At 36.6% G+C, this 27,897-nt stretch overlaps 1 protein-coding gene across 3 annotated transcripts in view; it reads left to right on the top strand.

Moving 5' to 3' along the window:
- The window catches only part of HTT (huntingtin), a 78,671-nt gene that overhangs the window by 11,858 nt on the left and 38,916 nt on the right, over positions 1-27,897 (top strand). The window contains exons 5-33 of one of the 3 annotated variants that reach the window (XM_069014555.1): positions 146-225; positions 638-776; positions 1,010-1,151; positions 2,587-2,765; positions 3,232-3,436; positions 4,313-4,360; positions 7,634-7,714; positions 8,132-8,451; positions 10,274-10,397; positions 10,686-10,804; positions 11,724-11,835; positions 12,373-12,513; positions 13,172-13,330; positions 13,412-13,509; positions 15,025-15,164; positions 15,986-16,049; positions 16,453-16,553; positions 18,055-18,201; positions 19,266-19,386; positions 19,631-19,707; positions 21,924-22,075; positions 22,479-22,681; positions 23,518-23,644; positions 24,307-24,434; positions 25,123-25,233; positions 25,793-25,870; positions 26,333-26,556; positions 27,069-27,147; positions 27,275-27,436. In XM_069014555.1, coding sequence (XP_068870656.1) covers positions 146-225; positions 638-776; positions 1,010-1,151; positions 2,587-2,765; positions 3,232-3,436; positions 4,313-4,360; positions 7,634-7,714; positions 8,132-8,451; positions 10,274-10,397; positions 10,686-10,804; positions 11,724-11,835; positions 12,373-12,513; positions 13,172-13,330; positions 13,412-13,509; positions 15,025-15,164; positions 15,986-16,049; positions 16,453-16,553; positions 18,055-18,201; positions 19,266-19,386; positions 19,631-19,707; positions 21,924-22,075; positions 22,479-22,681; positions 23,518-23,644; positions 24,307-24,434; positions 25,123-25,233; positions 25,793-25,870; positions 26,333-26,556; positions 27,069-27,147; positions 27,275-27,436 — 3,861 coding nt within the window. Of the gene's footprint in view, positions 1-145; positions 226-637; positions 777-1,009; positions 1,152-2,586; positions 2,766-3,231; positions 3,437-4,312; positions 4,361-7,633; positions 7,715-8,086; positions 8,452-10,273; positions 10,398-10,685; positions 10,805-11,723; positions 11,836-12,372; positions 12,514-13,171; positions 13,331-13,411; positions 13,510-15,024; positions 15,165-15,985; positions 16,050-16,452; positions 16,554-18,054; positions 18,202-19,265; positions 19,387-19,630; positions 19,708-21,923; positions 22,076-22,478; positions 22,682-23,517; positions 23,645-24,306; positions 24,435-25,122; positions 25,234-25,792; positions 25,871-26,332; positions 26,557-27,068; positions 27,148-27,274; positions 27,437-27,897 lie in introns of all 3 variants that reach the window. The other 2 variants (XM_069014554.1, XM_069014556.1) reach the window with 2 other exon arrangements.

Raw genomic sequence — 27,897 nt, 5'->3', positions numbered from 1 at the left:
TAAAGGAAATTTATGATTTCCGGACACCTTATATTTTTATCTGTTTAAGTAAAATGTACACTATTGTATATTGTATATTATAGGCAATTTTTTTGTAGGAAATGGTTTTGCATGATGAAATGTGATAGTTATATACTCTGTCTAGAATGGTGCTTCAAGAAGTCTACGTGCTGCACTCTGGAGATTTGCTGAGCTTGCCCATCTAGTTCGGCCTCAAAAGTGCAGGTAAACACATTCTAATAAGGAACTTTCCTAAGAACCTTTAAAGAAATACAGATGTTAACAAAATGATACTGTCCAGAAGTTTTAAGTATGTAATTAGGAGATTGGAGGAATTGCTATCACCTTTCTCTGAAGTAGCTTTATTTGATCAGTGTTTTATTTTAATAGAGCTTTAGTTCTATGCTATATATTACTGTAAGGGGGAAAAACTTATGAAGATAGTGACTTGTATTTTTTAAGTGTATTCTTCTCTTACGTTCAGAAGATTCTTCTTTTTTTCCTACGTTCTATAGAGCTAACAGGTACATTTTTGTATGATTTAGTAATACCACAGAACTTGAGTATGAATTAAAAATACTTAGAAGGGTATGGCTGTTCTGATCTCAAATTAGTTTTTCTCCTGTGCCATACACAGGCCATACTTGGTGAACCTTTTGCCCTGTCTAACACGGATAAGTAAGAGACCCGAAGAATCGGTACAAGAGACGCTGGCTGCGGCAATACCCAAAATCATGGCAGCCTTCGGCAATTTTGCAAATGACAATGAGATTAAGGTACCTTTCTTTACCCTATTAGTGCTCCCTGTTATATCCCAAAGCATGGTGAGCTATCAGCGTCATCAGTCAGATGGTACAGAAAGCAGTGTTACAGCTGCATGTCTGAATTAAGGCAGAAGTTGTCCTTGCTTGATGTACATGAAGTAATGCTTTGAATAAATGAGAAATACATTTGCTGGCTTCTCAGTTCACTTCTGATAAAAAGTTAAGTAAGGTATCTTTGTTTTTAGGTTTTGTTGAAGGCTTTCATAGCTAATCTTAAATCCAGTTCCCCCACTATCCGTCGAACAGCAGCAGGATCAGCAGTAAGCATCTGTCAACATTCACGACGAACACAGTATTTTTATGCCTGGTTATTGAATGTACTTTTAGGTAAGATTCAGGGCACAAAATTCAATTTGCTTTATGTGTAAATAACATTATATTTTTTTCCATTAAGAATATGTATCACTTTGCATATGTGAAAGGTTTTCAGGTAAAGGAAGGATACTTAGACTACCAGTTACACTGCTGATACTTTCTCTGTTTGGTGTTAAGTTAGAGGAAGATACTCCTAAAGCTATTTGTCTCTCTCTCTGTGCTGCAATGCTAGTAATACTGCAAAGAAGTAGCTAAGGCTTAGGCAAGCAGCTTGTTGGAAAGTGAGGACGTTCAAGGATTCTGGGAGAACTTGGATGGCATCAGGAATATGAAGAGACTTACATGGTCTATCAGCTTGGTTGCTAGTGCAGCAGGTCTGAGATGGAGGGTACCTGGCTGTGCTCTGGGCCATGATCACGTATCCTGTAACCTTTCTTAGAAGGACCACCACATAGATTCTGTTATAACTTAGAGCAGAAATTGAGAGGTTTTTTATTTAAAAGCACACAACTTTGTATCAGGTATTGCTTCCATATTTCTTCAGCTGGAAAGTTTGCATGGTCTTAATGTTGTTTTTGCTAGTTTTGACGAGAAGCTTCTTTGGATTTCAGTGGAAACTTGCCTCAGTTTTGTTATTGACAAGGGGTTCTTTACTATGTAGACTCTATTGCAAAAAGAGAGATAAGGAAGACCTGCAGATACATAAGGTGTTACCATGTTAGCATTGCTGCTTTCAAGAAGTGTGAAAAATTCAAATGCTGCATTGTGACTTGCCTCCCTCTAAAGTGATGTGTGATAATGTCCTTGGCAATGATGCAGAATTCAAACAGAAGCACTAATAGGAACTTCATGAATTGATTCTGATTTTTTTTTCCCCTCCCTGGGTAGAAGGTTGTGTTTTCTTCCATAACTTATATTTGTTTGTAATATGCTTTGGGGTTGATTGTGATTAACAGGTAAATATATGGAACAAGGTTCCCAAAACAGGGCAAAGTGCAAATAACTTCCATTAGGATAGCAGTACTTCTGTGAGCAAGGGAGTTACATTTGGGTGTAAGCTGTCAAGTGGAGAGAGGAGGCAGGTGAGAGGAGCAAAAGAGTCCAGATCACTTGGTGAAAGCATCAGCTATTACAAAAAAAAAAGAATTTTTTTGTGTTTTTATGGAGTAAAAAGAGGTAGGAAACAGGGAAGGTGAGACAGGATCCTCTGATCATTCTCCCACGTTGCTTAATTGATTGTCAGGTATATAAAATACATATTTTCAAATGTTTCTACATTTGGAAAGCACTCTTAAGTTGCTGCTGGGTTTTGGTTGTTCTGTTTTGCTTTTTTTTTTTTTTAATTTAAAGAAGCTGTTATATGGACTACAGGAAATAACATTTGAAGCGTAGTGTTGAAATTAACCACTGTCAGTGAGTTATTTGGCCACTTCATTTCTCTCCTCAGGCTTGTTGGTTCCTGTAGAAGATGATCGTCCTACTCTTTTAATTCTGGGTGTTTTACTTACACTAAGGTATCTCATACCTTTATTGCAACAACAAGTAAAAGATACCAGCCTGAAAGGCAGTTTTGGTGTAACAAGGAAAGAAACGGAGATTTCACCTTCACCAGAACAACTTATACAGGTAAAATATGGATAATAACCCTTACCTGAAGAGTAGTAGTTGGGAGGAAAATAAATAAATCTTGATCAAGCATTAGTCTGATACTGAACATTCTGAATTCTCAAATTTTTGTTTATCTTGATAAATGATAGTTGGTCTAGTGACTGGAATTATTGATAAGTAATGACCAGAAATCCCAGAAAAATGAATCAGCAGTACTTGTTAGATGTGCCCAAAGGAGCAAAAAACTTCTTATGGTGCCTTTGATGTGATCTTTCCTTCCATAACAATAAACAGCAGACTTCTACCAAAAAGGTGGTTAAGTGGCTACAATTGATTGACATTTTCCCCTTGGAAGATTGTGGTGAAGATCAGATATATCAAGCATCAGTTATTTTTAATTTACTGCTGAAATTTGATGTTGTATAGGACAAGACAGATGTTCTGTCTTCATAGAGGCTTATTCCAGTACTCTGCTGGCTTTCAGGTTTATGAACTGACTCTGCACTACACCCAGCATCAGGACCATAATGTTGTGACTGGAGCTTTAGAATTGCTCCAGCAGCTCTTTAGAACACCTCCCCCTGAACTGCTCCATGCCCTGACTGCCTGCGGGGGTATTGCTCAGGTCAGTGTATCCAAAGATGAAGCTGCCAGCAGGAGCCGCAGTGGGAGCATAGTGGAACTTATAGGTAAGCTCTATTTTTGGTAGTTTGAGTAAAAGGAAATGAACATACATCATCAACTCTAGTTCTCAGTGTTAGCCAAAAGCATGAAGGTTAAAATGAAATGTGTGAAGCTCTGCATAGCATTCTTTTTTCCCCAGGTACAGTAGAAGTTCTTTCCCTCCTTCCTTTAAGTGAATATACATTAACTGATTAATGACAAACTTAAGAGTTTTTTTTTTTTACAGTTTGTGTTGATAATTTTTTTTTTTGGTTACACAAAGCAAGTTAAATATGGTGACCTTTTTTCACCCACAAAATTAATGTTGTTCTTACCATCTGACAACTATGATTCATAAAAGCTGATCAGAATTTATAATAACTGAGAGCTCCTTGCTGAATACCGAAACCAGCATGAAATTAAAGCATGATTTAAGCTTATCCTTAACTTAAAGTCAGCTATCAGCTTTCTTGTGTGTGGAGTGCATGTTCTTAAAATTCTCTTAACTGCTACTCACCTGTTTCAAAAGAATCAGTCTCTGATTGGATTTTTGTAAAGATTCTGTATTGAACTAACAGATCAGTCAATATTGCTGCTTTTGGAAGGTAAATTACTAGCTCAAAGCAATCATAACAGGGAAATTTGGAACATGTTTTTGGAAGCAAACTTTGCACAAGTGGCATAGAATATTAAAAGTAGTTTGGTGGTGAATGCTCAAAAAACCTTGGACTTCAAAAGCAACAAGTTTGCTATTTCTTCCTGGCTTTGGTTTTTGTTTGGATTTTTTGTTTGGATTTTTTTGTTTGTTTGTTTGTTTATTTCCCATTCATGGCTATTAGAATTCCTTCATGATTTCATTAGCTCTGTCTTTGCCCTGATGTGTTACTTTCTGTGATTTGCAGCTGGAGGGGGGTCTTCATGCAGCCCTGTTCTTGCAAGAAAGCATAAAGGTGATTATTTTTGAAAACAAATCTTTAATTGCATTACTTCCTGATTTTTTGGGGTTGTTTTTTTTTTTTTTTTTTTTTTCCCCTCCCCACTTCATTGTCTTGCTGAACTTTGGTCTTCATTCACAACTGCCTGTATTATCAGCTGAGCTTAATCATTATAAACAATGAAAGAATTCTGATGCAATTTCTGATATTGCAATCAAGATATTCTAAAATCATTTAAAGCAATATGATTTTATTTTTGCTGTAGTTCACTGTCAAAGTTATGTTGATGATTATTGATGCAGTTTTACTTCTAAAGAGCACATGGAAAAATAATCTCTCTGAACAGGGCATTCTTCTTTTTCATGGTAATACTTAACCATTAATGTAACTTGCAAAATAGTTCACTTTCCTGGTTTTGTTAGGCCTGTTTTTTTCTCTGTAATTCATTAATGCACGTGTATGTTTGCATGCTCCAATATAATGCTTTTTTATTTTTCTGTTCTTGGTGATTAATTCTATACATTTTTTGTCTTGCTTGTGTATATTTTCATTTCTTTCTTCAATAGGTAATTCATTTAGCAGGATTTTAAAGAATGCAGTTTGCTCTGAAGTATTCTTTTCCCAGTTTGTGCATGAAAGTACTTAATATTTAGTTATACACTTACACTTTGATTAAAACCAGTCATATCACTATGGCAGAATCAATATAAGTACAACTGTATAACACTTTCATCACCTGCATTAGGTGAGCTAAATGTTGCTACTGCAGTGAAACTGTGTGTGTGTAGTGCAGTCACTGCAAGCATTAGTAAGCAAGAGGTGTTCAATGCTGAAAAGAAAAACTTGAAGAAAAAGTAGTTTAAAACTGAATGAGATTATATTAACTTGAAGGATTGTTATAGTTTATACTTTTCCCCCATATGTCCTTCAATCTATATGTGCAGGGAATCTCATAAAGCTTAAATAACCTTATCTGTATTCTGTAAGAGTATACCAAAATGTAAAGTAGTGGTTAAAGCTGAAGGAAATAGTGCTATGGATGCAGTGATGGTTTCTAGTTTAGAAAGGACAGATTGAAAGAATGGGTGTCTGAAAGTAGATATTGCTGCAGCATCCAAAGGTGACACAGAATGTAACAAATCAGAATAACGACACATATCATGTAAATAAAAAAGTGGTAAATTATAATTTTGGTCCTTTGTCTTGTTGGTAGTCTTCAGTGTAACTTTGAAGTATTAATACTAGTGTCAATTCAATTAAAGTACTTGCTAAAACACTAATCTTTCCTTCACTTGGTGAGAAAACATGTATGAGTCATCAGCTAAAGTCATCAGCTTTTATCCTTTTCCAAGATTACGGTATGAAGATTTTGTGGTCTAAAACAATGGCATAAACAAACTTGAAGAAATCTCTTCACAATTTTATGCTTCATACAGGTTTATTTTCAAATTGTGAATTGTTCATTTCCTGCTGCTCTCCATTGTAGAAAGGAGGGAAGATCCAAGCTTATTCCCAGTTCCTCCTTGAAGTCATTTTGCATTCTACTGTCATATAGAATAGTGGGCAATGGATGGGACTTCTCAAGCTGTAATGCTCCTTTGTGCGTAGGGGTGTAAAGTGAGGCTGATCTGCAGAAATCTCTTATGTTCCACATCTTTGCAATCTTACTGCATTAGACCAACTTCAGTTCTGAGCATCTGGCCTGCATTGGTTTGTTTATGTTTCAGCTTCAGAATATTATTTGCAAAAAAGGCTGAAAACTCCTTTTCAAATCAAAGCCCATGTTTTGAAAGCAACGTAACTGGTTTTTTTTCTCATCAAATAGTGGGAAAGTATCCTGCTGCGTGTGTTATATACTCATTTAAGCATACAAAGCCTAATGTGCCTAATGACTGTTTTTCAGTGTTCTTATCCTTTCACTTACTTTTAGAAATGGTCAGCTGTGGAAAGCAGAACATCGTCCTGGTTTGTTTCAGTGAAACGGATGTAAATGTGAGAAATAATTGGGAAGAATATATTATATTTCATGCTTTTTGTTGGGAACTCTTAGAAGGATTTTACTGATTCATTCATAAGAGTGTGTAGTTCTCAATTACTGTTATTTTACATAGAAGGTATATGGAATTGCCATGGTTACTTTTCTGCCTTATTTACAGGTTTGAGTATTATAAAACATGTTTTTCAGAGGAAGATAATTCTACAGTGGTACTCCTATGAATGAAAGCACTTGAGAAAAAGAAATTAATCCAAAAGTGTATTAATGCTTTTTTTACCCCCAGATAACTTGAATAAGGTACAAAGGAATTCACCCAGAGTTATCCCAGCATTAGTGTCTTGCATTACGGATCTTAAACTGCCAGTGCAGCTTGGTAGTCTAAGCAAAATGGTCCTTCTCATAGCAGTTAATGTGAATCCCTCTGTCTCAGCAAGGGACTTGCAACATCTAGAAGGATGGCCTTAGTAGCTCCCTCTGCACTCTGTCCCATGGACAGACTTCTCAGTACAGTTGTGTCCTTGGTTGGCTTCCAGGCAGTGTGCATTTGCAGGTATCTTTCTCTTTCCACTGCCTGTAATTTAAATAGATAATGCTCTGTGAGTAAGAGAACTCTGTGGTGGTTGGGTTATGTCAGTAGTTGGTTTTGAGTTTCTTATGGCAAAAGCCTCTCTGAAGATTTCTTGCTTTAGTAATCCTTAGCTCTCAATGGTTGTTGTCCATGGTTCATCACCCTGTCCCACTTGTGTTGTCTTGTGCTTCTAGTCTGCACTGCTCTTCCCTCGGGCATTTTCTGTTCTGTTATCTCTGGAGCTCCAAGCAGCCTTTGGTAATTTTTGTAGCCTTAAGGAGGAAGAGGTTATTTATTCTGTTACTTGTGGTGCATTAATGCCCTTCAGAGTTGAGGGCAGACATCCAGATGCCAGTTATCCAGTCCTTAGGAGTAGCACATACTTGATGAAATTAATGGGATTGTAAACGTAGTCCACAAAAAAAACCTTAGAAGTAATGAGATTGTATGTAGTTTCCTGAATGGTTACACTGGTAAGTAAGATTACTTAACTCTGTTTCCTTGTCACTGCTGCCTGTTTCTTTCCTGATGGATTAGTGAGGGACTGGATGTGCATTTTATTCATTCCCTTATTTTTTCATCTGTTGCCTGTCATAGCTATGAAAAATTATTTGGATAAACTTTTTAAAAAACAGATTTCACATCTAACTGACTTCAACTGTTGAACACTTCAAGCTGACTATAATGTTTGAAAACTAAAGGTTTTTCTTGTATCGCTTCTCAGGTAAAGTACTTCTTGGTGAAGAAGAGGGCTTGGATGATGATTCTGAAACCCGATCTGATGTCAGTGCTGCATCGTTTGCAGGTACCTGCCTTTCTCTTTAGCAGTGCAGTCAGCTAATACATTCTGTTATTGCTCTATGTAAATTGTGTAAATGATGTGTTATGGTCATAAGGAAGTGTATGGGCATTCAAAAAACATGGTAACAAAACTGAAACCATAAATACTGCTGAGTGTAAAACTTAATGAAGTTGGCTGCATTCTGTTTTTAATGGGAGTTACTGGCAGAGATAGGGTGACATCTTAGAAGATGCCTATTTTCCTACCTATAGTTTAACAGTTTTGTTACATGTTTTCCTTAGCTAGCTTAATGTGTGGTTTAATCTTTGGGTCCATGCTGAGAGTGAAATACAATTTCAAACACTGGATTGATTCATAAATGCCTGTGTTTTGCAGCTTCTGTGAAGGGTGAGATAACCAGTGAACTGGCTTCTTCATCAGGTGTGTCGACCGCTGGGTCAGTGGGGAGCTCAGCTGCTGATCCCACAGGACATGACATCATCACCGAGCAGCCCCGTTCCCAGCATACGCTGCAGTCAGACTCTGTAGACCTGGCCAGCTGTGATTTGACAAGTACAGCTACTGAAGGGGAAGATGATGAAGTTCTTAGTCGAAGCTCCAGCCAGATCAGTGCTGTCCAGTCAGATGCCACTATGGATTTGAATGATGGCACACAGGCTTCCTCTCCAATTAGTGATAGCTCTCAGACTACTACAGAAGGTCCGGACTCTGCTGTAACCCCTTCGGACAGCTCTGAAATTGTAAGTGTGCAGCGGGCAGAGGGGGGATCTCCTTCTACCAAGGGTCCTGACATATCTCAGAGCTCTTCCATGGAGGGCCCAGACTTGGATTCATCTCCTTACTCATCTTCTACTTTTCAGGCCTCAGCTAGTAACAGAGGAAAGGTCAGCAGCTCACCACCTCTATTGGAGAGCTTGACCTCCTTTTAACACTTTCACTTTAGCAATAATGAAAAACTAGAAAGCTGTAATCAGTTTGTTCTCTGGGTGCGTCATGGGAAAGCATTACAAATTTTGCTCACTGAAAGAATGGTAGCATCAAAGTCCTGACATAAATATATTCTCTTAGTAATGTATCCTTAATTTTGTGTAGATATATTAATAGTTATTTTGGTGCAGGAGGGTTAATGGAAGTGTTAAAGGGTGAACAGTTTATTTGGAATGATAAAGGAATATTTTTGGAACATAATGCTTCACACTGCCTTCTGCCTGTGCTTTTACACTTGGCAACACAACTCATCTTTTTTTTTCCTTTTTATTCCATCTTAAGGATTTCTCTGATAATGAGCAAATACTGCATGATTTACTAATGTAGCAGTTACATATCTAATAAACACCTGAAATGTGCAGACAGTATAGCTATTTTAAGACATTTTTCTCTCTTGGGCAGTTGTATTGTGAGGTTGTAATAAAACCAGCAAAAATACAATTACTGGGAGCCAGAGCAGAAAATGCAAAAGGGGGAAAATTTAGAACTTTTTAAGATTTTTTCAAACATTATCAAACTTTTGACTCTAGTTTTCTGATAGTAACTTTGGAAGAGTAATAGTCTCTTAGCACTGCAAAAGATAGAAAACTTATAATTATGGTAAGAAAATACTTCTGCAAGTGTGAGGATTCAAGAACCAAAGGAGTGATGATAATTGCTGTCTGAATTGAAGGTAGTGAATGAAGGTAGTGCAGAGGCCACAGTGAGCAGGCATTTATTGACAAGGTGTGTTTATTGATGCGTTTATGCAAATTCTTGTCAGACTGTTCCATATGTCTGTTTGCATACTGTTTACAAGCAGTAATTACATGTAAAATTGTCTTTTTTAATTGACAGACTAAATAGCTGTCCAAGTTACTGACACACAAGCTTTTTAATGAACAATTTCCAGGTGCTTATGAAGATAGGAAGTAACTGAAGAAGTGCCCTATTTTCTGATAAAATTAGTGAAATTGGTTTTTTTACTTTACTATTGTTGATTGTTATGATTAATTTTTATGGTTATTTTTCTGTATACCTACTGCCTATATATTGCCTTGGTTCCAAGGGTCAAACTCTCTTCCAGACAAGTCCATTTTAGTAGTCTCTGGTTTTGAATGAAGAAATTTAAATACTTATTTTATTTGTCCTTTCTTGTCCTACACTGTGTTCTCAGTTTGACTTCACATATCCAGGACAATTTAGGTTATGGGGGAGTTTGACAGCAAGAGCCAAGTTCAGTTTGTGGCAGTAAAGGTGTTGGTTGTAATTTGTAACTGCTGAGAGGGAGACATCTGTGATGAAGAAGCAAGGGGAGCTGCAGGGGAGCAATGGACAGAATGATCCACTTTGTTCCTGTTAATAGTCAAGTTCATGGCTCAGCTGGGAGACTCTCAGATGGAACTATGGCCTCCAATAGCCCCAGTGCTGCAGGAGGAGGGGAAGTGCTTTGGGCCTTGCATGCAGCTGGACACTGATGTTTATCAGGCTCATATTTGCTTTCAGATCATTTCTAGATTACTAACACTGCATGTTTCAGATTTAATACTCTGTGTAAAGATAAGTTATTTTAAGTCCTGTCCTTGCACTGTGTAGGTTTTGGAGGGTGCTGAAGGACAGTATTCTGGAATGCAAATTGGGCAGCTACAGGATGAGGAAGATGAAGCTGCAAATATTCTCCAAGATGATTCATCAGAGTCCTTCAGAAATTCTTCTCTTGGTAAGTTGATAAATACAAGGGGGGGGCCAGACTAGTGACACCATTAAGACAGGTGTTCAGGTGCATCTGCACTTCCAAGGGAATGGAGACTCATGTATGGGTATGAATGGATATGAAAAGCAAATAACTAGATTGATATGTAAAATAAAGAATATATTTCAACACATGTAATCAATCACTTGTTTTGATCACTGCTGATTTATTTTTCATGTTTGTATAATTAAGTTTAATTAAAGTGCTTTTAGCTTGTATCTGAAATGGTATTTCATGAATTGCCCTTTTCTAAAGCTCTTCAGCAGCCTCACCTGCTGAAAACCATGAGCCATAGTAGGCAGCCCTCTGATAGCAGTGTGGATCGATTTACATCGAAAGAAGATGCAGCAGATGCTGGTGATCACGAGAACAAGGTGAGAAGTAGTTACAGTGGTCAGTTTTAAAGTTTAAAACAACGAAATTTAAAAAAAACCCCTAAAATTACAGTTATGATGAAGATTACTGGAAAGCATGTGTATGTGATGTGCCTTGTTACAGGTCAAAGTAACTAAGGTTGCATAGGGAATCTGAGTTAGAGCCTGAATTTCATTTAACGTAAGGTGAATACATAAATGGTGGTATCTTAAATGCAATCACCAGCAAAGCCATACCAGAACACACTGCTGAGAACACAAACCCTTTTTGTCTGTGTATTAGTAGACTACACTGTTACTTTATTACTTGAAATATCTTTGTGCTGGTTGCTGCCTGTGTAGGTAACTTCATGATCTTCTCAGATGTTAGTCTTTGAGCTTTGTGCCATTCTAACTACAAGTTATTGATTTCCTCTTACATTTTTTTTGACTTTACCTTCGGACTTTGTTCTGAGCTGGGGCAAAAGTTTCATTTGTGGCAGGCAGAATTAGATCAGCTTGGACTATTGGGGAATTCTAAATGTCAAACTACAGAAAACTGTGAGTCTTCTTTGGGAACAACTAGGAAATAGTATGATTTTCATACAAAGTTTCCAAAGTTGATGGCAACAAGTGGTTTAGCACGCTCTTCAGATGCAAACAGCAAGTCTAGGTAGTTTATAAAAATCTACAATATAATGTTTCTGTAATAAAATTGAACCAGCTCTGATACTGGATATAAACTTCCCCAGAGCATTACATTTTGAGGCCTTTTTTTTGAATATATATTAAACTATATATGGGTATTATATATTCGCTTTGTATTAAACTTTACACGTTTGAGGATGTGCAGTATTTCTAAATCTTGTTGTGCTTAATATTTTATTGCAATTGAAGATTAATTTTTCTCTGTATAAACATTGTGATTTGCCTTCAATAGCCCTCCAGGGTAAAGGGGGACATAGGGCACTATACTGACAGAGACTGTGCTCCTTTGGTGCACTGCGTCAGGCTGCTGTCAGCTTCCTTCCTGCTCACTGGGGACAAAGGAGGTACGTTTGTCTTTGAGGCTCGTTGGTTCTCTGTGTCTCTTCATGTACAAAGCTGGAAATACGATCAGTTTGCTTTGTCTTGGTTTTCATCTCACTTTATTGGAAATATTGGAGGTTTTTCTGTGGCAGTCCCTAAGCACCACATCTACATGGTTTTTAAATACCTCCAGGGATGGGGACTTAACCACATTCCTGTCATGGTGTATGACTGATTTAAGATGTTTGGTTTTTTCCCTTTTCTAAACTCTTACTTGCTCATGTATCCATATAATGTATTGGTTTTGGAAGGAAGTGAGCTGGAAGTATGTTAAGGCTGTATTTGAATATTTCAAGTATATTTCAAATACAGTTTATTTGAGGAAGGCAAAAAAGCAGCCATATATCTCTGCTGCCTCTGATAAACTGGAACTGCTTGCTCTGCCTTCATATTTTTGTCCATGCTAATTTATTTAATATGGTGTTATTAATTAAATATAAAACAATTCTGGGAGCTTTTAAATGCCTTCCTTTTATTAACTTTTATTTCTTCCCCCACAGCTTTAGTTCCTGATAGAGATGTGAGAGTCAGTGTAAAAGCCTTGGCAGTAAGTTGTGTTGGAGCAGCCGTTGCACTTCACCCTGAGTCTTTCTTCAGCAAACTGTATAAAACACCCCTGGAGGCAATGGGAGAAGAGTATGGTATGTTGCGGTTCACATATTCCATTTTAATAGTGTGTTTGGGTTCCCAAATCAGTGAGGCAGCATCTACACTGAAAACTCCAAATCCAGTTTAGTATTTGAGAGCAAATATTGCACAAATTGGAATGAACGTGCTGTGTGTGTGGTGAGGTGTATTTTTTTGTAGTGAGATTTAAGTTTCAATGGATGAGCTTGTAGAGCTTCTGACAAGTTGAAGCTGTTTTAAAACAATTAGTATGTAGAAGGGGTTTGTTTATTTTACAAATGTTTTCTTCTACTTTAGTTCAGTCCTTCTTATCGATGGTTTCTAAGCCATTAGGTTCGTTTTTGCAAATGAATCGCAGGGACTTGGAGTGTGCAGCTGGTATGATATATTGACCAAAATGCTTCTTAGATTTCCCCAGAGCATTTTATTTACAGTTGAAATTAATCACTAGTGCTTATATATGTGATTGTTGGTTTGAATGGTATGATTGATCTGTATGTAGATTTGTTGCATAGAAAGAGATCTCAAAAAGGGAGAACTATGGTGGACGTATTTTGGATGTGCTGATATTGATTGTCCAATAGTTGAGACCTCCACTGAAACCTTTTTAGGAATCAGTAAGGTCCAATACTAGTATTTTTAAAATAAAGTAGTTGTAACTTACTTTCTTAGAGGAGCAGTATGTATCGGACATTCTGAACTACATTGACCATGGAGATCCCCAGATTAGAGGAGCTACGGCCATTCTCTGTGGAACAATTGTCAACTCCATTCTAATTAAATCCCGCTTTGATGTGGAAAAATGGCTAATAAATGTCAGAAGCTCAACAGGTAACAATTTATTTTAGGGGTGTCTTTTTGTCTTCTAATGTAACATTGCAATGTTTCATTGCTTTATTTTTTTTTTTTTAGGAAATCTCTTTTCCTTGATAGACTGCATACCTTTGTTACAGAAAACATTGAAAGATGAGTCCTCTGTTACTTGCAAACTGGCTTGTACAGCTGTGAGGGTAAGCAGTAGGAATTTAATTGCACCACCACAGATCACAGGGTTGTGGTTCATTACTGGGATCCTGCTATGCGCAGATGTATAAACATGGAGCAAAAAATGGTTTCTTCCCTAAGAACTTTATTGGCACAGAAATGGAGGAACATACAGATAGAAAATAATTATGTGGTTAGGTCATGTAGCATTATAACCTAATTGTGATATTTCTCATGAGAAATGTAAACGTTACATTAACCAACAGTAGGATGAGTGCGTTAGATAGAAAGGCTGTGTAGGTTAAACAGGGAAGTGTGAACATATAATGCCTGGTTGTAGCCTGTATTTGGAGAATGAAAATTAAATGTGAAAAATGACAGGTAAAATAATGATTATTTTCTGAGATAATAATTTTAAAAGTGGGGAAAGTCTCAGGAAAGCAAGCAGTTCAAATTGGGTGAAAGATCCTGTAGGCAGTTGTTAAAATAGAGATGACAGCTGAACTGGTGAGTGGAACTTAGAGTATGTGAATTTTTATTTCTATAATAAAATCTGTGGAAGGTGTTTGGTGAAAAAGCAGAGGGGTGAAGAAGTGAGCTTTCTTTGAGGGTTTTTCCAATAAAGTAGAACATAGACAAATTGTAGGTTGAGGGAAATTCTTCTATCATGGAGAGGCACAAGGTGGCTGACTATTGCAGTTTAAAGACCAGTGAGGCAAAGCATAAATTTTAGTAAAATGTAGCTTGTGTATGGAAATTAGCATTTTATGTGCAGAGAGGAGGGGCTTGTGATACAGCTGAGGGAAGGAAATCCGGCTAGGTAAATTTGTCTTTTTAACCTTCTGTTCAGCAATCTTCATGTCTTTGTATAGTGATTTCATGTGTGATTACGCTTGTGATAATGGCTTTTCAGAAAGCTTCACCAGAAGTGTTCAGTTCAGGCAGCTTAATGCTAGTCAACTTCTGTTCTTTCTTTTTCTCAGTACCTAATGTAGCCTGACTTTATACATTTTGGCAGAAATGTTATGTCCTTTGGGATGTTAATCCTCAAACAAGAAAGTACATTTTGTGTAGTTAAATAAGACATGGAAGTGTGGAGTTCTGTAACTTTTTCCAAAGATCACACATTGTGCCTATAGCTGAACATTCAAATATGGACGTATGACTTTTTCAGAAACTTTGGAAATCAGAACCAGGTGTCTAAAAATACCCTGTGGGAATTAGGAGACTGTTTTTGAACACATCAAAATATAATGCTTGGAGTGTTTAAGCCCTGTGAGCCCTCTTTTGGAGGATTGCCCTCCGATCTCTGACGCCTGCATTCCTCTCCAAAGTTTAATTGCGGCATCAGGTCTTAGCAGTTCACATGGAGATGGTGTTCTGGCCTTGTAAAGTACCTAGCTCTGGTACTTCCTCCTAGCTCTTATGCAATAATTTTTTAGTATTCTAAATAAAACATATTGGGTTTTTTTGATCACTTTCATTCTGCTATTCGGAGAACCTCTTCTGTAATGTAACTGAAAATTGCTTTTTCTTCTCAGCATTGCATCATGAGCTTATGCAGTAGCAGTTACAGTGAACTAGGTTTGCAATTGATTGTTGACCTCCTAACTCTGAAGAACAGTTCATATTGGCTTGTAAGGACAGAACTTCTGGAAACACTTGCAGAGGTAGATTTTCGGTGAGTGTTTGTATTTTTCCGTGGATGTAATAGCTGAAGTGCAGAGAAGTATAGGAAACTGGAACTGTAATGGAGCAATTTCTTCTGAAGCATTAATGGGTTTCATAAAACTAATTCAGATCAGTCAATCCTGTATGAATTCCTTTGTCAAGTTGCTACTGACTTCACAACCAAGCCCAATCCTAGTGACACTGTATAGGAGTTTTTAGTTCATTGGTCTGTTGTATCAAGTCTTCTGTAAATGTGTGATCAGAGAGGGACCACATAATTTGGAATCTAGCTTAGTTTTTCCATCCAGTTGTGTGTGTCTTTAAAGAGAAAGTCCCTGACTTGTTGTCTGTTGTTAGCTCTCTGTAGTCACTCAGTTTCTGTTAATACTGAAATAAAGGTAACTTGAGTTCTTTTTCCTGCTTTCCATCTTTCTCTATTGGTTCCTCCAAGCTGAAAGACAAAAGATGTTTATATGAAAATCCTTCAAGCTATCCTTAGTCATACAAAAGTGGACTCTTTGTGAATAGTTTTGGAATGGGTTACTGTCTTTTCAAAATAGTCTGATTATTAGGTAAAAAATACAATTATAATAATGGTCTTTAAATAATGGGTTTTTTTTAACAGAAGGACTGTTTTTCTTTGGTTACACTAGCCAGATAGTAGGTTAGCAAATAGCTTACCTTTTCTAAAGGTTGCAAAAAATGTTTACTACTTACATTTTCACTACAGTAGTGTTTTTAAAAAAACAAAAAAAAAGAACTCTCAGAGCACTGAAGGGAGAAATAACACACAAGGTTAACTAATGTCCTCTAAATTCTGTTTTATCATAGGCTAGTCAGCTTCTTGGAAGGAAAAACTGAGAGCTTGCACAGAGGTATTCATCATTATACTGGTGTAAGTAAATTATTCAATCAGTATATTGTGTTTCTAAATTAAGGTACCAGTGCAATGTTATCACTTGTTTTTAAATTCTGTCAACACTGATAGCTGTTGTATTTTTTGTGTAAATAGACTCATGTTGTAAAACTTGTTACAACTGGGAATATCCTTAGTATGGAGATTCAGATATGTTAGCATTCTCTGGTGCATGTGTTTTGTGGTTTGGGTTTTTTTTTTAACTTTAAAAAAATTGGCATTTGTGTAGTTAGTTAATGTGATTGGCAATGTTAAGGTAAAGATGGTCTTTTCCAGACTTGTATGACAGATGAAATCTCACTTGCTAACTCTCTTTTAGCAGTATGCGCAAATGATGAAAATGTTCAGTGAGCTTTATTTACTGTGCTAACTTCTTTTCTAGCTATTAAAACTTCAGCAGAGAGTACTTGAAAATGTTGTAATAAGTCTGCTTGGAGATGAAGATCCAAGAGTGAGACACGTGGCTGCAGCTTCATTAATGAGGTATATGTGGCATTCTTATTTATAGGGAAAAAAAAAAGTAGTTTAGAAAGATGCTTGCATATTGATGTGTACCTATAACTAAAAAAAAATTTGGGTGTTTTTAATATATTTGTTTAAAAGAGAGATGGGAAACAAATGCATCTTTATGGTACCTGGAACATGCATCGTTCTGACTCATCAGGTAGTTGTACTTTGCTTTCTTTTAGCAATCCAATTACATTTAACTTTATTACATTCTGAGGGTCGGTTGCAGCTTCTTCAGAATATTTTTCTTCATGCTTAAGTAGTTTGTTCAGTATCCAGACAGTGGCTGATCAACTTAAAATGCTGCAATTCTACAGATTGTCCAAAAATCCCAACCATTATAGTTTTCACATACATAGGCATACACAGTGTATCTTAAAACTTCCATGCTCGCTGATTATAGTGCAGCAGCTAATTTGTTTGCAAAGCAGATGTTTGCTGTGACCTACTACAATTATAGTTGCTGTACAGATAAATGCACCAAAGGGTAGGGATTGGTTGGTAGTTTATTTATTAGAATTCATAGACTTAAATTTTATGTTTAAAGAAGTTGGGAGCATGTAATACTGAATTCCTGGTATATTTTATTATCAGAGGAGTTTCTTTCCCAGTGTTATCATACTATTAATTGCTGTCCAGTCCTAATAACAATTAAAGAACAGCAAAACCTTTAAAGTTCTGACATTTAAAAGTGTTTATATTGCCAAAGCAGCTCAGGAGAGGAATCATGAACTGTTGCATCATAGAGTTGTTACTTTTATTAAGGGACTTGATTTTGAAATGGAGTTATTTTATTAACTGAGTGGTAACAAGTTGAAGACTTTTTCTATATTCATGCTGACTTAGTGAGAGGAGGTGTGTTAAGATTGGAAAAGACTTAACTGCCCAAGAAAGCTACTACAAGCTTGCAGAAAGCCCTTGAAACATTAAGTATGGATATTCATTGGAAGTACTCTCACTGAAATTACAAAAACATGTACAGTAGTTTTTCACTTTTACATAAGTTGAAAATATTGTTCTTCAAGAAGACTGGATTCGATTTTATGTTTACGTTTTGCTGCGTAGAAATCAGATGGTGAAAAATTACTCTTTTCAGGTAAAAATTACTTTTCAGTTGATACAGATATTCATGGAGAAAATATCTGGGGAGATAAGGGAACAGCAAGAGAGAAGTACTCTATGTGAGTATTTGTTGTAGTATGTATAGGGAGGTATCTCCAGAGAAGATTTTTTTTTAAAATTAGCATATGTCTGGAGCAGTTTCTTTGTCCTGACTTGAGCTCCTTGATTGTAATGAGGAGCAGTTACATAAAAATGAATTCAGCTTAATGAGTTTCTCTAACAGCTTTTATTTACAATTTGATATGTGTAATTAACATATGTAGCTTGCTGAACTGTCTATTAAATGTACTTTAAATTGGGTGTTAAATAATATCTGAATAATAATTTTTATTTTTGACATTTAATTTTCTCTCAGGCTTGTTCCAAAGCTGTTTTATAACTGTGATCAAGGACAGGCTGACCCAGTTGTGGCAGTAGCACGAGACCAAAGCAGTGTCTACCTGAAACTCCTCATGCATGAAACGCAGCCCCCATCTCACTTTGCAGTGAGCACTATCACCAGGTGTGTTATCTATCTGGCCTTGCTTCAAAAGGAATGGAGACCCAAATTTCGCTTTCAAGTGTCTAGAATTGTAGTTAAATCCTCCAAATCCATGTTCTTATGAATTCTTGTTCTAGTCTGTAGGAGCACCTGTAGTAGTTTTAAGCTCCACAGAAACAGACTCATGTTTAAAGAATACCCTGTGAGTTACTGATGATGCGCTCACACATTGAGAGTCATTGTTTTGAGACAGTTTTTTTCCTCTTCATCCTGAATTCACCCTACTTGTCCATTAAATTGGACAGATAGGTGCAGCTTTTCAAGCTAATTGTATGTATGTTACGGTTCTTCAGGTATGTTAATCCAGATTTATAACTCTCCACATCCTATTTAATGATTGTGATTACAGAAGGCTGTACTCCCTTTATAATTTAAAAATAAATTCTAGTTTTGATAGCGTGATCTTGTATTTTTGCTGTCTTAGAGACAGTATACTTTTTCTGTCTTAGAGACAGTATGAGTTGCTTATATTTATAGGGGCTGTTTGCTTCTATCAGTTTGTCATACAAGTTTTAATTATATACCTTTCTGATATATGATCTTGATCATGTCACTTAAGATACATACTGTAGTATGGAACAATGGAACTTTGTGGATTCAGTGTTAATCTGGATAGAAAATAGACTTTTTCTACAGTAAAAATCCAAAGTTTGTGACATGCAGAAATGCAACATGCAAAAATGTTGAATGGATTTGAGCAACAGCAAAGACTAATGTTAAATTTGTGGTCATTTCTCAAGTATCTAGTTAGATATTGACAGCTGATCTACTATTTCAGCTTGCTAACCAAGAGGTTTTATTTATAAATTAAATAGCACTTACTAATACAACCTCAAAAACATGTACTGTAGTACAACATGGTATTTAGACTATTCTCTGGTTTTTTGTTCTAAGTGGTCTGTGAAATACGTAATAGTAATTTAACCTTAAATACTTAAGTATATAAGTAATAAAATTAATCATTTTTGATTGGGATGGGGTTTTCTAAGTACATGTTTTAGTGGATATAAATGTTTTTATTTCAGAACATACAGAGGTTACAATATGCTGCAAAGTCCAACAGATATCACTATGGAAAACAACCTTTCAAGGGTTATTGCAGCAATTTCCCACGCATTGACAATATCCACTACAAGAGCACTTACGGTGAGTTTTCTTGTATGTGAGTTTTTGTACATATGAGTTTCTTTGAGTTTCCTTGCTGTGGTGGCAGACTTCTTTTTTTTGCATGCTTGCTTTATTTTTTATAATTTCCTGGCTATATTTATATCTGCAGCTTTTATACTGTGATAATGGCAGTAGTAATAGATTTAATTCTAACTCCTAAGGTACCGTGTTGCTAACTCTTCCTGTGGTGAAACTAATTCAGTTCTTGGTGTTTACTTTTCAGTTTGGCTGCTGTGAAGCTTTGTGTCTTCTCTCCACAACATTTCCAGTCTGCACCTGGAGTGTGGGATGGCACTGTGGGTATGTTCCCTCTTTTGTTAATCAAGCTTCTGAAAGTCATATTTGTGAAGCAGAAGTGGACTTACTTAGGCATTGGAAGTCCTGGTTTAGGTATATGCTGTTAAGCTTATTTTAGCAGTTCTTTAAGAACTTTATACAGAATACAGCACATTATAACTTCAAGTTGTCAGGGTATTAAGTGCCAGCACTTTCTCATCCCTGGGACCACAGTGTCTGTCACAGACACTGTCTGATTGGCTGCAACTGATCTAATAGAAAGATAGTCATCATCTATGAAATATGATATAGGAGAAAATTTTCCATGCTCTTGAAAGAATGTTTATCTTTGGGATATTGTATTTTGTAGTATCTCTTTAAAATATGAACATTATAATTTTCACCTTGATTTCATGTTTATGGTGAAAAATGGTGAGTCAAGGAAGCTGGTTCATCTTGGCTTCTATAATAGTGTCAGATGCATTTAAATTGTTCTCGTTTGGCACACTGAGTGGGAACAGCAAATGGGGTATCTATAATACTTAAGTGTTAATGTGGGTAATACATGATATTGCTTACATTTTGAAGAGTTTCTTCAGAACGAAAATGTACATGTGGCAGCCTAAAAGCTTTGATTTTGCCTCTGATTATTACTGTTGTGCTATGTGTGCTGTGAAAGTAGCTACTGGAAATGCGCACATGTGGAGCTGTTTGGTTTTTAAATAGGTTTAACATAATTTTTGTTGATTTTCTTTGTTGCTGTCGTCGTGTCTCTTATTCTATTCAATTGCAAAATTTTGTCTTACTTTAAAAAACAAAATAAAACCCAACCCCCAAAAAACCCAACTGTCCCTCAGCTGCTTTTCATGTCAACAGGCCTTTGCTTCCCTTGCTGGCCCTAAGTGTGGTGTGCTCTGTATATGTGGAAGATGCCTTGAACAATAGGTCCAGTGTTAACAAATGAAGTAATTCAGGATGTGAGCAGCACTTAGCTGGAAAATAAAATCAGTATATCTTCCCTTTTACCCAGCTTAAAAATACTTTTTTAAAAGATGTATCCAATATTTTTGAGTGATCCAATGACATAGCCCTTTGCTCTTTCCTCTGATTCCTTCTTTACAAATTTTCGGCCAATGTTTATGCAAATTTGGATTGTAATTTTATTTTTGTGGAATGATACAGACATTTGTCATTCTGGGTAATAAGAATATAATAACATGGATAGTAACATGAGAATTTTGTCAGAATTCCTTCCTGTCTTAAGTGTTGTTTTTCTTACAATTAGGAAGTTATTGGAACTGCTGCATTCCAACTCTGTATTTAATCGGGCATGGGTTAAGTCATGGATTTCTAACCATATGTGCAGTAAATAACAGTTGCCTCTGAAAATACTTCAAAAATACTAAAGGAAGGCACTGTAAATTACCTTTGGAGCTTTATCAAAATAATAGCTGTACTTAGTATAAATCTGATTTTCTGAAATTCCTGTAGTTGTGTTAGACCAGAGTGACTATATTAGAAGATTTTAATTATTTTAAACTAAAAAAAACATTTTGAAAGATTCCCAGATTCCCTTAATTTAGAGGTTATGTAAAATCTTTTCCTGAAAGAAGCTGAAGTATTTAGGTCTTTCAGCTTTGAAGTGATGTGTGTAATTCACAGAGTATTCTGCCAGACATCTTCTGGTGATCTCTGCCTGCTCTTTCTTAAACTTGACTTCTGTGGGAAAATGTGGTCTTACGTTTATTATCAAGGAAAATACAGAATGCAGCAGAAAATTACCATCTTGGATAGTGTTCACTCAAAAAATATAGAGGATTTGATGGAATGCAATTGTTTGATTAATTCCTTGTCACTTTAAAGCAATATCTTGTTACATTGGAATACTGTAGCTAATGTCTCCCATCCCTACCTTGCATATACACCAAACTTAACTGAAGATAGTTCAGGACTGTAGTGGTTAGCAAATAAATACAGCATTCCTTAGTTTGTCAGTAGATGTCACTATAGCCTTGATATTTGCTATTAAAAAAGAAGGTAATGGCTCTTAAAGAAACCAGAGTATTGTCAGGTCTCTGCTGCAAATGGGTTTTTAAAGTTGTATTTGAGTGCTAAATGTGTATTTCTGTAGCACAGATTTCATTTTATTAGCCATCTATTTGACTGTTGGTTTTCTCAAGACTTTTAATTTGACAAAAAGGGGGGAAAAAAGTAATGACATTCCAAAATTAAACTTCCAGTGTTTCCCAGCCAAGTTCTTCAGATGAAGCTCAGAAAGGCTGCACCATTGGTATGGCTGGCTTGGTCCTGTCTCTCCTTTCATCAGCATGGTTCCCACTGGACCTCTCAGCACATCAGGATGCTTTGATTTTGACTGGAAACTTGCTTGCAGGTAAGGCAGGACAAGAAAAGTAGGATTGTCCTAGTATTTTTACCATTAGCATTAGAAGGCCCATATCTCACTCTCTTCTGATTGTATGCAGTGGAAAAACTTGCAGGATTAGGCAGAAGAAATAAAGAAGGAACTTGCACCCGGGAGGTTTGAAGAGAAACTGCCTCTTTGTTGCTAAGTTGCATATTTCCTCCAGTTGCCAAAGGCCACGTGCAGTATGCTTAGTACAAGCTGGGTACAAAGAACTCAGATTTTGTTGGTTTTGTTTTAAACTGTGCAGCTACTCCTGGCTTTGAAATTCTGATTGAATTTGTGTTCACACAGAGACAGTATAACCATATATGCCTCTCAAATTTTTTGGTGCTTAATTCCAAGTTTTGTCTTCTATTTCCTGAAATTGCAGCAAGTGCTCCCAAGTGCTTAAAGAATCCCTGGAGTGCTGAAGAAGATTCAAACCAAGGTGCTGCTAAGCAGGAGGAACCCTGGCCAGCTCTGGCAGATCGAGCGCTTGTCACTTTAGTAGAACAGCTCTTTTCTCATCTGCTGAAGGTCATTAATATTTGTGCACATGTGATGGATGATGTTGCTCCTGGTCCAGCAGTAAAGGTATATATTAAAAATAAATAAATAAATAAAATGATGTGACTTAAATACTGTTGTGCTATAGACTTCTTCATGTTTTAGACTTGATACAGGTAAGTATCTAATTCCTTGATGATATGACTCCATCTCTGTTTAGTAAAGCAAGTACCATAGAAAAAAAAAGCATATTTTTCTTCCACATAACAGATTTTTCTTTAGTTTTGCAGTGTTTAAAATATTACCCTAAATTTTGAGTCTTTTGTTCCTGCTGACTTTACTTGAAACATTAATTCAGTTAGGAGTATATAGAGTAAGTGGAATATTGGATTGCATACTCCGGGAAATGTGTTGACTTTTGGGTTGGTTGGCGCTGGTTGTAATGCACTGAGCTCCTTTTGGGGCTAAAAATAACTCTTTTTATCTTCTGAATATCCTGTAAAATATTTTGACTTCTGAAACAGCTTATATGAGGTACTTCCAGGTTTGGGGGTTTTTGAGGCATATATATTTAGAGACTGATTTAGAAACTCTAAGACAATTGTATTAAGATCAGTAATTTCTTCATATTTTAAAACTGTGTGAATATAATTTTGGCACTCCTTTACCTGGAATCAAAACAAACTCTACTCATTGAGCTCTGATTTCATCTCATTGGCCTGTGCTGAAGTTGAAAATAAAGCAGGGAATATATTAAACTATTTCCTTTTCACACAGGAAATTCATGTCCTGAACCTGAAACATTTTAATTTAACTGACAGTCAAATAAAGGGGAGTTTAAACAAAAGAAATATATGCTTGTATTTGTGTAGAAGGAAAACTACTTGTGCTTACATAACTAATAAAGCTTCTTTTAATTTTAGGCAGCATTACCTTCTCTCACAAACCCACCTTCTCTTAGTCCGATTCGGAGGAAGGGGAAAGAGAGGGAGTCTGTGGAACAGGCATCTGTGCCAATGAGCCCTAAAAAGAGTGGTGAAGCAAGTCCAGGTAGGCACATCGCTCCTGTTAACCCTTCTGTCTACCAGCCCCACGCTGTGTTGTTGCAGCAGAGAGAGAAGAAATAAAACTGAGTAACCTTCCTGGAGTTTCAGTTCAAGAGGCTGGCAGAGTACTGCGTTGGTGGAAAGGCAGCTGTGGGTGGAGGCCTCTTTACTGTTATGGTTTTTATGAAAATTAACTGTACTTTTCAGAACCAAAGCACTGCTGAATCCTTTTTCCTCACTTTTTCTGAATCTACTCAGCTATTGACTAAAGTAATTCGTACACGTATGTTACTTAAAAGAAATTTGGAAGTTGCTTTCCAGCTTTTGGCAGGAGTGGCTTGCTTTTGGAAATGACATTCTGAATCTTGAAACCTTTTCTTTTCTTAGTAATTAATGAAGGAAAACACGTGTTAATTCTGTTTTGTAAATTGTATGTGCACTTCAGTACTAAGCCTTCTGGGTTAGTTTCTCTCACCACAGCAGGCTGGCCTGTTGGAATGCTGTTCATTTTCCAGTTGTGCACAGTGTGTTTCAGCAGTTAGGAATATGCATGTGGATTGAAAAAATCATGCTCTTTAATAATGCAGATGTGGTAAATTACGTTATGTATATGTCATGAGCAACCTAGAAAAGGCATATTGTGCTAATCTATGGTATTCTTTTAAGCTTCTAGGCAAGCTGATGCTGCAGGGCCTGTTCCAACAAGTAAATCATCTTCAGTAGGAAGCTTTTATCATCTTCCATCATACCTCAAGTTGTATGATGTCTTGAAAGCAACCCATGCTAATTATAAGGTACTGCATGATATTGTTTGATTGAATTGCAATGGGGTTGGATAATCACTTTGTTTTTTTTAAACAGGCTCTGCCTCTGTCAACTCATTTACCTGTATAAACAGTTTATACATACAAAAAAAAAATTCAAGAAAGATCACAACTGCCACCAATAAAAACAAAAACTGACCAAACAAGAACCCATGATAGGCATTGTCACCCTATTGCCTGTTTCTCTGCTGTCACTATTTCTGTTACCAAATGACTTTTTGCTGGCTTGGTAGTGCCGAATAGACTCCCATGTCTGTTCTCTCTGCACTTTATTCCAGGATGGGGAAGCTTTCTCCTCATTAGTTCAGGTCACAGAAGATGCATTCCCTAGAGAGTTGGTCATCTCTATGTACACTTCAAAGACTGTGTTCTTGTTACACCTACTGTGTTTATCAGAAATGCATCATCCAGCTTCATTACTTGTCAACATCCTAGGCCTTCCTCAAGCTAGAAGATCCCTTCCTTTTTCTTATTCAAAATGGAGTCCTGCCTTTCCAGCAATGCATAAGGCAGTCTAAGTTGTCAGTGGTGTTGGCTGAAATACACTGAAATTTTATACAAGAGATCATTTTGTGTCAATACCCACTTCTTCCAGTAACTTGTATCTCCTTGTCAAGTAATTGTTAAGAAAATATGTGGTTTTATTTTCTGGGAACAGGTTACTTTGGATCTCCAGAACACTAATGAGAAGTTTGGATGTTTCTTACGGTCTGCCTTAGATGTTCTCTCTCAAATCTTGGAGCTTGCTACTCTTCAGGACATTGGAAAGGTATAAGACTTGTTTTTCTTTTCTTTTGTAGTTAACTTGTCCAATATCCATGGTCCTTACTGGAAGAAAGCACATACCACTGATTTCAAAATTGCTACTCTTCAAAGGGAGAATAGTCTATAGGTGTTGTGCTTCCACAAAGTTGAATAAAGTGCTAAAGCAGATTTTCCAGGTTAAATTGCTGCTGTTGAAAACCGGAATAATTTTTTACTTTTTAAATTTCACGTGGTGATTCTTTTTTCTAGCCAAATGGTTTACCTTCAGTCATTCCCTGTATTCATATGTTTAAATATGCAAAATGTCAGAAGACATATTGCCCTCCTCCCTCTCCTGTGTCTTGATATTTTTTTCTCCTTAACTGTGGTGTTAGACATTGTAGTATTTTAAGATTAGGAGGAAAATGCTGAATTTTTATTTCTTTATCTAATTCCATGATTTCCCTTAAGTTAGTGTAGTTTTACTTAGTACAAAAACCTGTGCTACTGAGGAATTTTCACTGTTATCTTTTATATAATGAAGAAAAACGCAATTTAATGCACTTGTTTTTCTGATTTTTTAGTGTGTAGAAGAAATTTTAGGGTATCTAAAATCATGTTTCAACAGAGAACCAACAATGGCAACAGTGTGTGTACAGCAGGTAAGGAGGTACTTTTGTATGTGTTACTTGAAAGTTAATCCTGATGTCCTTTGGCTGTCAATTGGATACTAAGACTGGCCATTCTTTTAAGGGAAGTGGTATGAGAAAACCTTGCCACATGGAGCAAAAAGAGCATATTTTCTTCCATTTTCATGACTTCTATAACTTCATCCTATCTGAATAGTATAGTTTTTTCTTTACCTGTTTCCAATTCACAGAACTATTTTAGCTAATGTTCAGAAAACAAGCTTGTTTCCTACCTTCCTGAAAGTGTTCTTTAGCCAGTTCACTGCATCAGAAAAACCTGGAAAAGCAAAGAACTGCCTTACTGATGGATATGCAGACTTCCAGTTAAATATTTAGGTTCAAACCATCAAAGGTTGTTTATGGTGAGAGGCAAGTCAGGGTTTTTTCCCCTGAAATTTTAACTTTTCTTCTTTTCCTTCCAATTTACTTCTCTAGTTGTTGAAAACGTTGTTTGGGACAAATCTGGCTTCTCAATATGATGGCTTGTCTTCAAACCCCAGCAAAGCTCAAGGCAAAGCTCAGCGCTTGGGTTCCTCCAGTCTGAGGCCTGGCCTCTACCACTATTGCTTCATGGCACCGTACACACACTTCACACAGGCCCTTGCTGATGCCAGTCTGAGGAACATGGTTCAGGCTGAGCAGGAGCACGATGCTTCAGGGTAACTTTCTTCCCTTATAATGTTAACTTGAACTAGAGTTTCTTGTTTGTGTTTTTCATAAATGTGAGTATCACTGGGGTGCTGTGTAACTTGAAACAATAGACTTAAGCAGAGTAGCTTGTCTTGGTGAGGACATCCTGAATGCAGTTATCACTAACGTGTTTTCCAAAGCAAAGTTAAGTCATTAAAATGGATATCATTGGAGTTTTTTAAAAACATCATAGTTTTAAATGCTTGTATTCAAAAGTATATCATTAATTTCTAAATACAGCAAGTGGTCAATATGTTAAAGGAAAGGCAGAAGGATAACTAAGCAAAGACTAGAAAATCTTTCTCTGATCGAAGTGTTTCGTAGGCTGTCTCTGCTCTTTGGATTTACTAAGATTCTTGAAGCAGTCAAGTAGATTACGAGAAATTGGCCTTGGGAAAATAAAATGCATTTAAGGGCAGTATGTATGTTATTTTTTTGTTTTTTAATGTGTGTGGGGTTTTTTTGTATTTTTTTGTAACAGATGGTTTGATGTGCTGCAGAAAGTTTCTACACAGCTGAAAACTAGTATTTCCAGTGCAGCAAAACATCGTGCTGATAAGGTATCTGTATTCTCCTGAAAGAGCTGTATCTTAGATTTAAAGCATTTTTCCTCCTTTTAAAACTAACTTGGCTTTGAATCAGAGACCTGTTCAGATGTTAGATTACTTTAAAATCTCTCTATTACAGAATGCTATTCACAATCACATTCGTTTATTTGAACCCCTTGTCATAAAAGCATTGAAACAATACACAACAACAACGTCAGTACAGCTGCAGAGACAAGTTCTAGACTTGCTTGCTCAACTGGTTCAGCTGCGAGTTAACTACTGTCTTCTGGATTCAGATCAGGTTGGTACCTCACCACATTTGCAAATTGTCATACAGGGATCTCACCAGTGGGCTCAATGAACACTTGCAGCAAAAATACTTCCAATGGTCCATTTGTTGTACAATAAGTGAAAACAAAGACTTAAAGGAGGGTGAGATTTCCACCCCCCCCACCCCCCAGCCACAAATAGCTTCAGACTTCTGGAGTTTTTTGCTTGTAAATGACTTTCTGAGTTCTGTAAAAACAATTCAAGAACTGCTCACAAGATTGACTTTAGGAATAAAAAGATGTGGACAATACAGACAGTTTTATTAAATAAAACTTCATTTACAAATGGAAATACCTTTTCCCATACTGAGAGTATGGACTTTCTTATGACTGATAATGAACATCTTGGTTGACAGCTATTGTTTGATGTTAATGGCAGTGAGGGGAGCTAGTGGCAAACACAGTAGTCTGTGTAGTTGTCCATAAAAGCAGT

Source organism: Aphelocoma coerulescens, chromosome 4 (assembly GCF_041296385.1).
Source record: "Aphelocoma coerulescens isolate FSJ_1873_10779 chromosome 4, UR_Acoe_1.0, whole genome shotgun sequence".
Lineage (NCBI taxonomy): Eukaryota > Metazoa > Chordata > Aves > Passeriformes > Corvidae > Aphelocoma > Aphelocoma coerulescens.
This window is presented reverse-complemented; position numbering and strand designations above follow the sequence as displayed.